At 38.3% G+C, this 16270-nt stretch overlaps 1 protein-coding gene across 4 annotated transcripts in view; it reads left to right on the forward strand.

Moving 5' to 3' along the window:
- Pot1 (protection of telomeres 1) overlaps positions 1–15801 on the forward strand; it is a 65376-nt gene extending 49575 nt beyond the window's left edge. For all 4 annotated transcript variants that reach the window (XM_050145898.1, XM_050145897.1, XM_050145899.1 and 1 more), the window contains 7 exons: positions 2452–2608; positions 4844–5049; positions 5654–5789; positions 8010–8089; positions 10428–10519; positions 13740–13845; positions 15116–15801. In XM_050145898.1, coding sequence (XP_050001855.1) covers positions 2452–2608; positions 4844–5049; positions 5654–5789; positions 8010–8089; positions 10428–10519; positions 13740–13845; positions 15116–15228 — 890 coding nt within the window. In that variant the 3' untranslated portion in view covers positions 15229–15801. The remainder of the gene's footprint in view (positions 1–2451; positions 2609–4843; positions 5050–5653; positions 5790–8009; positions 8090–10427; positions 10520–13739; positions 13846–15115) is intronic.
- Positions 15802–16270: the final 469 nt, after the last annotated feature.

The following is a 16270-nucleotide window of genomic DNA, read 5'->3' on the forward strand; positions in this document are numbered from 1 at the left end:
AATTATTTGCACTGTGCTCCCAAATTTTAATATCTGCAGTGATCATACACATTTACCACATATACTCCTGTTATTTGAACTAACTTGATTAAAAGCTATAATTGAGAAAAAAAATCTGTGAACAGAAGTACATTAAATAATTCATTAAGTTGTTCATTAGATGTATAATGCTGTAAAATAGGAGTTTCTCCTCTTGGAGAAAGGGGTGTAAGTATGGGATGGGAGACTAAAGATTTCTGGGTTTTTTGAAGCTGAAGATGCCTTGTAGTCAGACTTTAGATGCCTATGTGGATACCATTACAGGTACTGTCATGCAGAGGTGATCATCTCCAGAAGTAAGGAACATATGTAATGCACAGACAGATCTTGACCTATAAAAGTATTCCTGGTATCTTTGGAGAAAAGCAGATTCCAAAATTAGACAGGAAAATTAGAGATAAATCCAAAACATCCTGAACTGCTAGAAAATAAAGAAGTGTTCAGCTAATAGAAAATATCAAATCTGGGACATTGTGATCATCAACTAAAGTCTAGTGCTGGATTAGAATTTCTTGAGTAAAACTGGACTGTATGAACTTGTGTTGCTAGTAAAATTTAATAAAATGTGATTGCATAGAAAACTTTTAAAAGGTAGAATGACACCTAATTAATGAAACAAATAATGTTGAAGAAATATGGCCATTTTGCTAATGTGATGGTAATTGTTGGTTTAATTGTGAATCTGTTTTAAACTATTAGATTCTAAGTTACCCCCTTACTAATTACAAGAGTAGGAAATTCATTCATAGTAGAGAGATGCTGGACATTCTTTACTCAACTGCACGGTTTCCCTCCCCTGGAGGGCAGGGTCCTCTCTCAGACCACTTCATAGGATGCATTGAGAACCAGTGTCACGTATGTAATCTCTGTGCCACAAGCGCATGGCTAGAATCTGAGTATGAGGAAATACCACCCCGATCTAAAATGATGCTACTCAGCAAACTAATGTCTCCTGCTCAAGTCAGTGTCGTGAAGTAAACACAGACAGACTGGGGATCACTTGAAGATGGAATGTGAACGCGCGAAGGACAAGTATTCTGCACTGTGAGGATTAGAGCAGAAACGGAAAGACAGTGGGAGAGAAAACTTAAAAATCTGATAAGCAAATAGCAGTGGTAAAATCGTGTTGTCTTTGAAACAGACACTGCGGCTATGTCAATGAGACAAATTGTTCTCATGACGTAATTGTTAGGAGAAAACCGGAGAATCCCATAATTTCTGGAAGCTGTTGCCAATAATTCAGTAACAAAATTATAAAGTGTAGATCATGAGAAGAATGTGTTACAGTTGTTGGATCTTAACAGCATATTCAGGATGGCTTTATGTTGTTCTCACAATTTTTCTTTAAGTCTGAAAGTAATACAAAGTTTAATTATTTTAAAACATTACCTCAAAATGTGAAATGCAGCAATGTTTCATTTATTTTAAATTGATCAGGGATGCACAGAACAAGTGTCTCACTACAAAGCTTAGCGATTCGCCACATGAGGAAAATATATTCCTTGAGGATTTTGTTGGATTTAATTTATGTATAGAAGTAATGTTCCTGATTGTTCGGGGGTTGTAGGGCTTGGGCATCAGTTCTGTTTTCTAAGTAGGGGAGTGTTACCTAGAACAGTATCTAAGGAGCCGAGGAAGAGCTGTTTAGTGTAAACTCAGTCCCCCCCTCCCCCCCCCCCAGCCTTCCAGTTCTATATTTCCCAGGCCTTTCCTTGTGCGGTTCTTCTGTTGTAACTCTAATTGCTTCCTCTCTCCCACACCCCTCCCCGCTCTCCCACTTCCCTTTCCTACTTAGAAAACGAATTCCTTTTCTTTCACACACTGAGCACGTCTGTGATAACTGGGTTCCCCTAATGACCAGTTCCGTTCTCACATTCTAACTCTTAAATGAAGGAAAGGTCAATAAAGTCTTGAATTTGAGATACCCAGGACAAGAGCCTGTGTGGCAGATAATTTTTAGTGAATGTGTTTTGTTAGCATTTGTTTGATGAACTGTAAATTGGAATGTAAGCTGTTGCCTAGCGAGTTGTCTCCAAGGTGGGCAGTGAACTGTTTCACATTTTGCAAAGGTTAACATTTATTTTCTTGTTGAAATAAACCTTCCTGTTCTGCATAAATTAGAAGTTACTAGAAATTTCTATTAGTTCCATGTAAAAATACATAAAACATAGTATTTAATGGTATAAAGATGTAAGCATGCAGTATATAATTAGATTCCACGTGCTCCAGTGGCCCACAGCTATTCTGTAAGTCTGCGGAGTGTCTGTTCTGTGTCTGGCACTGTCCGTGGGCCTTAGGCGCATATCTAGTAACTGTAGCTGAGATTGATTTTATAATATGTCTTTGCTTAGCCAAATACAGCTAAGACGCCCATACATTATTATTCTGATTGAATGTAAAAATTCTTTACAGTACTTACAGATCACCAGTATTTAATGAAAACACCAATTTGTGCCATTTTGAAGCAAAAAGCTCCTCAACAATATCGAATCCGTGCAAAACTGAGATCATATATGCCCAGAAGACTTTTCCAGTCTGTTAAACTTCTTTGTCCTAAATGTCATTCATTGTAAGTATTTCCCAAAATTTAAAAAAAAAAAAAAATCATGCCATATTGTTTGTTGTTTGTATATATGTATGCCCGTGTGTGTGTGTGTGTGTGTGAGAGAGAGAGAGAGAGAGACAGAGACAGAGACAGAGAGACAGAGACAGAGAGACAAAGAGACAGAGAGAGAGACAGAGAGAGGGGGGTTAAGTATTAAAATGAGCACATCATGATGTGATTTGTAGTATTTTAAAAAATGCTGATGATTTGAAGGGAAAGTACTCAGTTTCTACAAAGAAAATCCTTTTGAGTCATTATTTTTTTCTTTTCTTTTTAGTTTTTTGAGACATGGTTTCTCTGTAGTTTTGAAGTCCGCCCTGAAACTAGCTCTTGTGAACCAGGCTGGCCTCAAGCTCACAGAGATCCACCTGCCTCTGCCTCCCAAGTGTTAGGATTAAGGGTGTGTGCCACCATTGCCTGGCTTGAAATAGTTGTCATTTCCAGGCTTGGAATTCAAATTTTCGTAGGTTTAATACACACAACTGAAAATTTTCTGTTATGTTTAATAATGGTAATGTAGTTAAGTGTGGGATCTTCATCCTAAACAGTTATTATGCGAATATGTAAAATTGTGGGACCTTTTATAATCTTAATAATATGTATTTGAATGAAAAAAAGAAAGAAAAAGGAAAGGACATGACTGCTCTAGGTACTGTGGAGGAGAATGTTTACTACAGGTATGTGGGAGAGTACAGAGGAAGAGATATCTGGCAGAGTCCCTCATGGGATGACCAGACTGAGCCCTGTGAGTCATGGGGAGGTGAAGGGAGAGGGGAGGACATCAGCTGCTGCTGCCTGCAGTCCAAAGGTTCAAAAAGGGAAAGTGAGCAAAATGTCTAGATTAAATAGGGAAGAGCCTCCAGGGAAGGGCAGCCCTGGGCTGGAGAGTTCAGGGTAGAGGGCTAGAGGGCAGGGTGTGTAACAGGTAGGGACTGAGGGATGCTGGGAGAACCTGGCTGCCAGGTCTAGCTTTGATGTTAAATGGGCACCTCAGCCATTTGTCCCAGGTTTGGAACTTAACAGTATTCATCTCAGAACATGTTTAGATCATAAACTTTATCTCCTATTAGTCCTTTCAATATAATGTACCATCTTTCCTTGAAACATAGGAAATGATATTTTGGGAACTACAGTTACTGCATGAACATGCACACTGGGCCAGCATTCATGAAGCTGAAACTCTAGTGCACTGTCTTGTAAAAACACACCTGCACAATGTCCACATAATAACGTATGTGTGGTTTACCTTACAAAATCTGAGATTATTATGTTTTCAGAGAAATTCAATCCTTAAATCCCATTTCATAAAACTCAAGGAGTCTGTTTTTTGCCCACATGATCTTGAAAGTATCTTAGAGAATGTAAGACAGCCTGAAGTTACACACAGCTGGGGACAGAATCGGGACAAGGACTTAAACCTTTTGATTCCAAGCCATGCCATTTCTACTCCATGAGAACTCATGTGACTTATATGACTTATTATTAACAATAGTGAAGTTAACACTATTTTAAAGTAGGCGCCCCGTGGCAGTGGAATTAACTGGGATGAAGATAGAGCTGATGGTATAAGACAGCAGATTGGTACTGGGAATGACTGTAAACTTGAACTCTAAACCAGTCCTGGGCTAAGGAGCTAGGGCAGCAGGTAACTATGTCTGCTGCCAAGCCTGATGACTTGAGTGCCCACGTGGTAGGAAATTGTCCTCTGACTTCTACACATGCTCCATGCATGTGTTTGCCAACACCGATGCAGTCCAAGTCTGTTTATGGTAAGGATTTACCTAGCCATACAATGTCAAATACCTATTGAGTAAAATCCATTAAATCTGTGAAGTGGATTGTCTTCTGAGTTTAAGAAAGCTTAGCTGATTTAGTCTTTATGTAAAATAGTGTTTTAATTTTGTTCTGTATTCACTTATTTTGTGGGTTTTAGTGTTGTACCTGCATGTGTGTCTGTGCACCATGTGTATTCCCGATGCCCACAGAATTCAGGACAGGAATTATGGGTGGTTGTGTAGCTCCATGTGGGTGCTGGGAAATAAACTTGGGTATATGTGAGAATAGCAAGTGCTTTTAATCATCGAGTAGCCCCTAAGGGTTTTTGTTTTTGTTTTTGTTTTAACTTTAGTACTTTATTAAATTGGAATTTTCGGCATATCCATCTATTATTTTCTGATACTTCATTAACAATGGTTTTAGGCAAGAAGTTCCATATGAGGACAGTTTGGATAAAGTTTTACAAGATGCTTCAAGTAAAACTCTAAATACCAAGCTGCAAGATACGTCATTGTATGACTCAAAAGTCTGGTCCACTAAAGGCCAAGGAGGACGTCAGGTCGCTATTCATTTTGTGAAAAGTGATGACATTCTCCCTCTTTCAAGTGAATGCCTAATTTTGATAGAAGGTGAGAGACTTGTTACTAGGTTTTTAAAGTGTTGTTTTGCACATTAATCACTCTTAACTATAAGTTATGGACACCTGTTAATTTAAATTTTTCAAAACACGACATTAGCTAGATTCAAATATGTATAAGCAAACACATTCACCTGAATTGCATTTTCAGATTATGAATAAAATTGGCATTTGTCTACCTTGTTGGATTCCTGCCTGTAATCGTGTTGTGTCTGAGCAGATCTAAGTGAATAATTATTTAGTAGAGGCTGAGTGCTCATGGGCGGCTGTTACAGTCTTGGCCTCTGGATGTCAGTGTTGTTTCGTAAAGTGGACTGAAAGTCCTCAGCTAATACCTAAGTCAGGGAAAAGAGCCTTGAAAAGCCATGATAATGACAACTTTAAAAGAATAGAATTGTACTTTTTTTATTTCCTGGTTTCTAAATCTAATTTTTAAGTAATAGTTGTTTTTTCATCCTGACAAGTTTGTTTTATCTGATTTGTGACTCCGTTTTCAGTGAAATTCTTTGTAGAATTTGCTGTAGCTCCCGTGTTGTCTATCTCCCATGCCTTGCTCTGATTATATTTGTGTTATTGAAAAATTTGTTCTTTTAAAGGAGGAAGGCTCTGTGAAGTCTCTAAACTATCAAGCAAGTTTCACAGTGTGATTCCCGTGAAGTCCGGCCCCGAGAACCTGGAGCTGCTAGACCTCTCAGCGCCATTCCTCATACAGGGGAACGTCTATCATTATGGGTATGCGTTCCGCTAGAGACTGGGATTCCAGCTGTGTCTTCACTGTTTATTCCCTAGGCTGCTGTCTTTTCAGGAGGTTATTAGTATAGTTAGAAACAGTTCCTGAGCTACGATTGTGTATAAATGAAGTACAGATTCAGGCCTTTGAGTTTTGATCTTTTCTAGAAGAGTGGTGTATGGTACAATATTCATATGTTAGAGAGAAATAGCAAATCCAAACTTTCAGTGGACAACAGGATCATTAAGGTTAGAAACTATGTGCTGAGCTCTCTATTCTGTAGGTTAAATGTATTGAGGCAACCCTGTTGTGAGTTCAAGAGCATCCATACTAAATTTTTCTTGTATATTTCTATTCTAGAACACACACAAACACAGTGTGTATGCATGGCAATGCACCATGGGTATAAGACTTTGAAGATGATCTTCCTAGGTCACAGAATTTACATGCTAACCAAAGGGTTAGTTTAGAGTTGAAAACCCAGTGAATTCATCAACTGCTGAGCCAGCATGTTGCAGAGTTTCTGCCACTGAAAACTGGCAGAGAATATGGGGTCTGTAGATTCTGCCCTGAAAGGAGCATGAAGGAAAACACCTACACTTGTGGTGAAACAGTCACCCTGGAAATGCTCTGCTTCTAAAAGCCTTGTTCTGCAGCCTGGGTAGATCTTGTCATCCCATCTTCCATTCCCTTCTTCCTGTCCTTCTCCTAATGTGTAACATTTGCTATTCATTATTACTAATGAAACTAAATTTTGATTTTTGTTATAAAATTACTTCCTGCCATTACCATACCTACTACTCTATTGTGGTCCTTACAGGGACCAGTAGGCTTTGCCCTAGGTTTTGTTTAATACACAGTGGATGAAGCAATGAAGTAAAATAAATTAGTAGCTGTTTTTCCTCTGAAGTACCCAGTGCCTTCATATCTTTATATTTTCTGCAATTTTTATTTACTACTCAATTGAAATATTAAAACCCACCGTATTCTGTGCTTCTGTGAATAAGTCCACAGTTTAAACTTTGTTTCTTGTTTGTGATCTCGCTCCTTTTCCTTCCTGCTTTCCCTCTCGTCTTCCGAGCACACTACGCATTGCCAGTCTAAGTCAGGAAAGCAGCAATTACCCATTAACTTGCTTTGTGATTGTCTAATATTAGTAAATAATTCTCACTCCATTATCTTTTTATTATTGCTGTTAATAAAATGTATTTATATATTTGATGATTAAATGATAAACCTGAAAATAGTCACCTCTGTTTTCCCAAATACATAAATGAAAAGTATTGTTGAATTTACTTTTAAGCATATTTTCTTACTATATTTTATAAACATTTGATCATACTTAATAAAGTTGAATTACTCATCCTTAAAAATATATTAATATATAAGGAGAGCAAATTGTACTAAACAGTGTTCAATTTTATATTTCAAACAGTAACTATCTGGTGTCATAAGTTATATATCTGTGAATATATGCTTACTAAAAATATTAATTTCCCTGAAATCTAACTTGTTCTCACTGTTCATTCAGAATGATTTTTTTATTGTTTTGTAAGGCTGTGTCCACCAGATATTTCTAATAGAGCTATACATTCAGAGTTCCTTCAACTTTTCTCCTGTGTCTTCTTGTTTTAACAAGAAAATTCACAACCAAATTAATTTTGTCTAGAGTCCAATTCCTGATTCTCAATTTATTCTGAAGCCCATTGTCTTGGTTATTGTTTTGGTGCTTTAAAAGAAAGCATTGAATTGAAGTTGCTTACAGTTTAGAGGGTGAGTCCATGACATCACAGTGGGAGCATGGGAGCATGGAGCAGCCATGGCACTGAAGCAGTAGCTGAGGGCTTGCTTACATCCCACCTGCAAGCTGGTGTAAGAGCAACTGTCCTGGTATGGACTTTTGACCCCAGCGACACTCCTCTTCCAACAAGGTCACATCTCTAATCCTTCCTAAACAGCCCACAAACTGGGATCCAAAATTCACATAAATGACCCCTGAGGCCTTTCTCATTCAAGTTACCACACTCATCCTATCTTCTGTTGCTTTTGTGTAGAAAGGTAATCATAATTCTCTTTGGAAATAAGCACATTACAGTATAGTGTTTGCCCTTTTCTGTTTAATAACTGACTTTTTGAAAGTGTCCTGACTTGAACAATATGTAATAACTGAATGAATTTGATTATATTTATGTATTTACTATTTTTTCACTTATTCATTTCAGATGTAAACAGTGTTCAAACTTGAAACCTATACCAAACCTTCTTAATAAAGAACTGTGGAATCCTTCTGCTGTGGCAGAAGGTTAGTTCAATTTCTGTGTTTTGTGTTTTATAATTTCAGTTCTCTTTGTCATTTGACCAATTTGTTCTTTAGCATTTATGGATATTTTTGATGGAACTAGTCTAATTTTTCTAAATTGAAATCTATTTACAATAATTGTATTGAAAAATGAGGACTAAATATTTAAAATGTGTCTTAGTTGGGTTTCTATCGCTGTGAAGAGATACCGTGACCATGGCAACTCTTAGAAAGGAAAGCATTTCATTGAGTAGAGGCTTACATTTCAGAAGTTCAATCCATTATCATCATGGCAGGGAGCTTGGTGATAGGCAGACACCAAGCTGGCTACATCTTGATCAGAAGACAACAGGAGATGCTCTCTCTCACTGGGAGTTAGCTTGCACATAGGAGACCTCAAAGGCCGCACCAACATTGACGCACTTCAACAAAGCCTCACCTCCCAATAGTGCCATTCCTTTTGGGGGCCATTTTCTTTTAAGCCACCACAAAATGTATATGACTATTTTTAAGCGTTGTGATCATAATCATATTTCAATACTTGATCATTTGTTTTCCATTTAATCATTGGTCCCAAATACAAGTCCTAAGGAAATCTTTCTAACACTTTTATCTTAGCATTGGAAAAAGTATTGAGATGGCTGTTATTTTCCTCCCAAGTCTTTAGCCAGAACAAAACAGTCTTTATCTCGTGCACAAATAACAATCACCTAGCCTTTGTTTATAGCTTCCAGGAGCATGGCACAGCTTGCATTCTAAGGCATGCACTTAAAACTGTTCCATTAACTTTAGACAGTTCTTAATGTTGAGGCCAAGTCTGCTATGTACAGCTGACATGGACCATGTTCTGTCTGCTATAAGAAGGAACTTGGCAGGATAGCAGTATCTACTGTGCCTGCATTGTGTCTGTATTTTCAAGCTGGTAATCTCCCTTCCTTTGTCACTTTCCCATTGTTTCTCCTTCTCAGTAACCATTCCACTTTGCCAGTCTTTTCTCAGAGTTTATCCTTCACAGATATTGACAGCTGTTATAATTTGGGCAACCAGAATATGACAAAAATGATTATTTCTGTGAAACTAATCATTCAGCTTCTTTCTAGTAGCCAGAAATTTTGTTATATAAATATGTTTTTGTGTGTGTGTGTGTGTGTGTGTGTGTGTGTGTGCCTGAACATGTGTTTTGTAGGTGGGTTAATTTCTTTTTAAATCTAACTTTGTATTTTGGATACGTTATACTCTCCAATCCAGTGAGATCCCATGTTACTTTGGACTTGGTAGTGCCATGCTGTGTTCCTTGGCATAGTTTTTAAGTTCACCCTTCTTGGTCTTCAGTGTAACCTCTTAGGATATTTTGAAGCTCCAAATCTGTTCCTGCCTTTTCCTCCCTCCCTGCCTCCCTTCCTCCCTCCCTCCCTCCCTCCTTCTTTCTTCCTTCCTTTCTTTCTATCTTTTGTTTTTTTTTTTTTTTTTTTTTTTTTTTTTTTTTTTTTTTTTTTTTTTTTTTTTTTGAGAAGGGGGAGGTTGAGACAGGGCTTCTCTGTATAACAGTTCTGTAGCTCTGGCTGTCCTGAAACTAGCTTTGTAGACAAGGCTGGCCTTGAACTCATAGAGATCTGCCAGCCTCTCCCTCCCAAATGCTGGGTTTAAAGGTGTGCTCCACCACCACCCAACTTCTGTTCCTGTCTTATTGCTCTTGAGTACTAAAATTTTGTCTGCACCTATTTTATTCTCCTGACTGTGCCTGTTTAATTAATTTTCCTATTGGAATTTGGACTGCATGCATTGAAGATTATATAACACTGCATACATCTATACAGTATCTTCAACTTTTGTAAAAAGGATGTTCACCTTAGTGGTAAATTTTCTTGTGATTTGGTATATCTAATTCATTCATTTTTCTTTGTCTTAGCCAATTATGCAATCCCAAATTATGAGTTTTGTTCTTTCAACCAAATGGTATCTCTTAAAAAATAAGGGATACTCCATACTCATAATACAAAGATGGATAAACTTTTAAAAATACTGAACTGCCTGTTGCTTTTTAGACATTCTGTAATTATAGCTTTACTTTTCATAGGAGCAGCATGGAATATGTTGCATCTTATTACTTTTTGTACTGTCTGTCAATTATTAGGATTAAGTTGCTAACTGTATAAAATGGTGCATGACTTTAATAAATTGATACTAGACAAGGAAGTCCCTATGCTTCCTTCTGTTGTAAATATTCTTAGTAAATGTCACTTGTAGCTACATGCTAGAATAAACCACTTTCAACTTTCTAAAGATAAACTTTATAAAAATATCTAACTGCCTTGTATATTGTGCTTTTTTCCCTCACTAGTCCTGGGCATTGTGCCTCTACAGTATGTGTTTGTTATGTCTTTCACGCTGGATGATGGAACAGGAGTACTGGATGCTTACCTCAAGGATTCTGTAAGTAACAGAACTGGTAAAGATATTTCATTCATAATTTATATTTAAATTTTTAATGTATTCATGCTTCTTAGTTTTACTTCATTGAAACTTATTGAGAACTTTTGAAGCCTAAAATTCAGTTCCTCTATATTTTGTTCTCTAAAGGATTTAAAATAACTTAAAGTATATACATAGAACATAGCAACATAAATCTAATATTGTATGTCTTTTGCTTTTTTATTTTTTTATATTTTTAATTTTTTAAAATTATTATTATTACAATTTTTCACCTCCTCCCCTCTTCCCATTTCCCTCCCAGTCCCCCCTTCCCCTCCCTCTCCAGTCCAAAGAGCAGTCAGGGTTCCCTGCCCTGTGGGAAGTCCAAGGTCCTCTCCCTTCCATCCAGGTCTAGGAAGGTGAACATCCAAACTGCCTAGGCTCCCACAAAGCCAGAACATGCAGTAGAATCAAAACCCAGGGCCATTGTTTTTGGCTTCTCAGTCAGCCCTCCTTGTCAGCCATGTTCAGAGAGTCCGGTTTGATCACGTGCTCCATCAGTCCCAGTCCAGCTGTCCTTTGTGAGTTCCCATTTGATCAGCCCCACCGTCACTGTGGGTGGGCGCACCCCTTGCAGTCCTGACTTCCTTGCTCATGTTCTCTCTCCTGCTCCTCATTGGGACCTTGGGAGCTCAGTCCAGTGCTCCAATGTGGGTCTCTGTCTCTATCTCCATCCATTGCCAGATGAAGATTCTATGGTGATATGCAAGATATTCATCAGTGTGGCTATAGGATAGGCTCAGTTCAGGTGCCCTCTCCTCAGCTGCTCAAGGAACAAGCTGGGGACATCTCCTTGGACACCTGGGAACCCTTCCAGTCTCTTGCCAACCCTAAAATGGCTCCCTTAATTAAGATATATACCTCCCTGCTCCCATATCCACTCTTCCTCCATCCCAACTGTCCCATTCCCCCAAGCACTCCCCATCCTCCCCTTCTTACTTCTCTCTCCCCATCTCCCATTACCCCCACCCCACCTTCACCCCCAAGCTCTCAATTTTTGCCTGGCAATCTTGTCTACTTCCACTATCCAGGAGGATAACTACATGTTTTTCTTTGGGTTCACCTTCCTCTTTAGCGTCTCTAGGATCATGAATTATAGGCTCAATGTCCTTTATTTATGGCCAAAATCCACTAATGAGTGAGTACATACCATATTCATCTTTTTTCTGGGTTACCTCACTCAGGATAGTATTTTCTATTTCCATCCATTTGCATGCAAAATTCAAGATGTCATTTTTTTACCGCTGAGTAGTACTCTAATGCGTATATATTCCATTCTTCCATTGAGGGGCATCTAGGTTGTTTCCAGGTTCTGGCTATTACAAATAATGCTGCTATGAACATAGTTGAACAAATGCTAGACTTTAAAATGCTAATTAACCAAATTAAAAAAAAAATGGGGTACTGAACTGAACAGAGAATTCTCAACTAAAGAAGTTCAAATGGCCAAAAGACACTTAATTAAGGTCATGCTCAACCTCATTAGCGATCAGGGAAATGCAAATCAAAACAACTTTGAGATACCATCTTACACATGTCAGAATGGCTAAAATCAAAAACACCAATGATAGCCTTTGGTGGAGAGGATGTGGAGGAAGTGGTACCCTCATCCATTGCTGGTGGGAATGCAAACTTATGCAACCACTTTGGAAATCAGTGTGGCGGTTTCTCAGAAAATTCGGGATCAACCTATTCCAGGATCCAGCAATACCACTCCTGGGAATATACCCAAGAGATGCCCTATCATACTACAAAAGCATTTGTTGAGTTTTTATTATAAACCTTAGATTTTAATATAAAGTTGAGAAATCAACATCAGAGAATCATTGTCCCTGTCATGCAGAAATTCCACGGCTACACAAGAAAGCAGATATCTAGCCACACTGTAGTCATCTGACCGTACTTCCTAAGCTATGTGGTTGGAAGCTAAATAAAGTTACTTGATAAACAAACAGTATTGTTGTGTAAGCTGTAGAGAAACCTGTAAGACTGCTGTCGTTTCTAACACTCGTCATTGTCCTTTGGCTATTCCTTGAGGCCACCCTTGGCTGTGATCAGTTACAAGGTCTTCCTCTCCCTATAAGCAGGAACTGTCATTCCCCTGCACTGTGTGTAAGTGTACATGGAATCTTGAAGCTTAACCTAGGCCCCGATGTGATTTTTTCACATCTGTTCTTTCACAACTGACTGTGCACATGACTGATGGCTCTCTTTCTGAGCTCGAGCTGATGCTGCGTGTCCCAAAGTCTTCAACCTCAGATGACCTTCTTAGGTGTTCCACAGTATCCCATAGTTCCAGTGGGCACACTCAAATCACTGGCCCTCATAGACACGAAATAATAAAAGCTAAGAGGAAGAACAACTGTTTGTTGGAATTAGAGGTTTTGTTTTTGTTTTTGTTTTTTTTCTGTTCTGTAGTTCTTTTTACTTTTTATTTTTATTTTTTTTTTGTGTGTGTGGGGGTGTATGTGGAGCGATGTTGTTTTTGTTTTAACCGCCATAAATTGGAAGACAGTCCAAGTTGAGGTTAAGAGAATTTTTTTTCTGATTTCCACAGTTCACCCAATCACTTACTAAATGAATATTTACTGGGAAGCTGCTGCATGCCTTGTGTGTTGAAGATAAAATAGTTAGCAAAGCAAGAAAAATCTCTTCTGAAACTTAAAGTAGAAGGGGAAGAAACTAAGTAAATGTTATTTTAATGTTATATCCTTTCATACCTAATAGATTTACTTTCCAGGCTATAAAAGTATCATCACATCAGCCTTGCTACATGATCTTACCGTGCACATCTCAAAGCTGTTTGACAGTTCCAGCAGTGAATCAGGTCTTAGGTTAGACCAGTATTCCAGTTTATGCATTCCACAGCCCTATTGACTGATGTTTATATCATTTTTGCAAAGTAGATAATGAAATTCTGTACATTGAAGCTCTACCTTTATTTTTTATTTTTATTGTATAAATGTTTTGCCTACATGTTTGTCTCTTCACCATGTGTATGTGTGCTCCCTATGGATTAGAAGACATCCGATCCCCTGGAATAAACTTCTGCTGTGCTGTGTGATTCTGCGACTCTGACCTGGGTTCTCTGCAGGAGTAGCGAGTACCTTTATCCCTGAGGCAACTCTCCAGCCCCAGCTTTTTCAAATGATAAATAATCTCCTTTGTTTTTCACTTTTAGGAGAACTTTTTCAAGATCCCAGCATCAGAAGTTCTCACTGATGACGACCTTCAGAGAAGTCTAGAAACAATCATGAATATGCTATGTCCTCCAGGAGTAAAAATTGGTAGGCAATATTCAAAAGATGCCTCCCTTTTCTTTCTCATGGAGAAACACCTAGTGTGTTTCTAACTTGTAGACTGGAAGTAAGCAAATCGCAAGTCCGTGTGAATTACTAGGTTACAAATGGTAACTGTTCCCATCTTTTGATGAGATAGTAGCTGAGACAAATATAAAGGAATTTTAAAATACTTTCAGATACACTTTAAAGCTTAAGTTTTGGTCCCAGCACACTTGACTCTGAGTTTATACACACAGCATACAGACATTAAGCCTGCAATTATACCTAAAGGATACAATTTCTACATGAAACATGTCCTAAAATTAAGCTGCATTTATCTTGTTGGACCCATTGATGGTTTTCTTTTTAGTGTTAGTGGACTTCAGAATTTTCAGTTTTTACTTTTCAAAGTTTATGAACTTCAGTTTTTTCTGTATCAACACTGGCTAGTCATCATGCTTCTGCCCAGATGACATTTTACCAGTTACGACTGGCACCATGTCCTTCTGTGGCCAGTGACTTCTCTTTGAAGCTGCAGATCTAAATTGTGTTAAGAAGCTTGATTCTTCTAGTAATTGTTCTCAGCAGCAAGTATTCTCTCTACGGGCTTCTCTGTTGCTGATGTGACTGTTAGAGTTGCTCCGGGTGAGGGTATGCTCTGTCAGTCTGTACTGTAGCACCGGTTCCCAAGAGAAGGGGATTTTGCTCATCTGAAGAAAAGTTTAATTTGGATATATTTGCTTTCAGTTTTAATTTGTGTTGGCTATTGGAATGACCATGGGTAAAACTTTTCCAAAACGAAAAGTCTCTGGGCCTGGTAACTTTTGATATATATAGGAAGTTATTTTTTTAAAATACTTTCCAATGTACCATTCTACCAGCAACACACAGAAGTCACCAGTTACACAGGCCAGGCTTGAGGACTGTACCGGGTGTCGTTCAAACCATCCTGAGCCTTCTGATGATGTTAGAAATGAGTCTGACTTGCTCTCAAAATATAGAGATAGCACCATTGCTGCAGGAGTCTACCTGCTTCCTGCAGGGCAGGTGACGTGTAATGCTTAGCTTAGGCTGAACTTCAGGTTCCATGTCCTCACAGCTCATCAAGGAAAAGCCAGGGAGTCCCATAAATAGCATGGGAAGAAGTGTTAGATATTTGACCATCTCTGCTGTCTGCTGTTTTATAAACTCAGTCACTTTCATCTGTGGCTGGGAAAAGAGCTCAGATAGGTCCGTGTTACTTTAATGGTTAAATGAGATTTCCTTTGGTCTGTAGATACATACCCTTGGCTGGAGTGCCTCATCAAGTCCTACAACGTCACCATTGGAACAGAGCAGCGGATTTGTTACCAGATTTTTGACACCACAGTTGCAGAAGACACCGTGTAGTGCTGTCATTCAGTGTGGTGTGTGTGGGATTTTTACAGTTTTAGAAGAAAGTTACAACTCTCTGTGAGGTTATCAGAAGACGCTTTACGGTTGTTAGAGTGTTGGGCCCATGTCCACTATACTTCAGTTCTTTTATATAGGAAGACATTTTATTGTTATTTATGCCTTCTTGTGAACATGTTTAAAATGCCTCGTTCAGTGTGTTCAGGGAAGTAGAGTATAAGGCTACCGCACTTGAGGACCACACTTTCTTGGCTCCCATTTGTAAAATGCTGGTGGCTAAGTTTCACGTGTCTACAGAAGAATCCTTGTAACCACCCTGTTGAAAGAGGTCTGCTGTGCTTCCACATGTGAGTATATGGTTCCTTGGCTTTGAGCAAATGCTTGTCTGAGTGAGTCTCTGTATGCTGAGAGAAGTGTTAAGTAGACATGGCAGAATTGTTTAGGTGCTGATGTTCCCCATTTCTGGATAAATGTATCTCTTTAAAACAAATAGTATATTCTACTTCTTGCTTCTTTCTGTAAACTAGAAGCTATTCCATTCCATACCGGCTAATAAACTATTGAAATTTATGTTATGTGGATCATATATCTTTTGTCTTTTCAGTACTCTTATATAAAATATTTCCATATTGCAACTATTTAGTTGTTAATTAAATTGCTTTTTTATTCAGTAGTGTTTATCAATTTATGGAATATTTTTCTGAAAAAAAATTTACAATATATTTTCTCTTCCTTAACTTCTCCCAGATCTCCCCACACACCCAACTTCACAGACTTCCTTTTTCTCTCTTGGAAAACAAACAAACATAACAAAGAAGCCATAACTAAACACACACACACACACACACACACACACAAAATTCTTAAAACACAAAATCAGGACCATAATATGTAAGCAAAAGGCCAGCATGACCAGGGGGTGGGGGTAGGTAAAGATAAAGCAACATGAGTCAAAAAGTCTGAGTTTGTTTTGTATTGCTCACTTACTTCTGGACTTAGGACTGCCCTTAAGTGCAGTTAGTATACCTAGTGAGATTAT

The sequence above is a fragment of the Alexandromys fortis genome, unplaced genomic scaffold (assembly GCF_014885135.2).
Source record: "Alexandromys fortis isolate MF-2015 unplaced genomic scaffold, M_Fortis_MF-2015_v1.1 scaffold_34, whole genome shotgun sequence".
In the NCBI taxonomy this organism is placed as follows: Eukaryota; Metazoa; Chordata; class Mammalia; order Rodentia; family Cricetidae; genus Alexandromys; species Alexandromys fortis.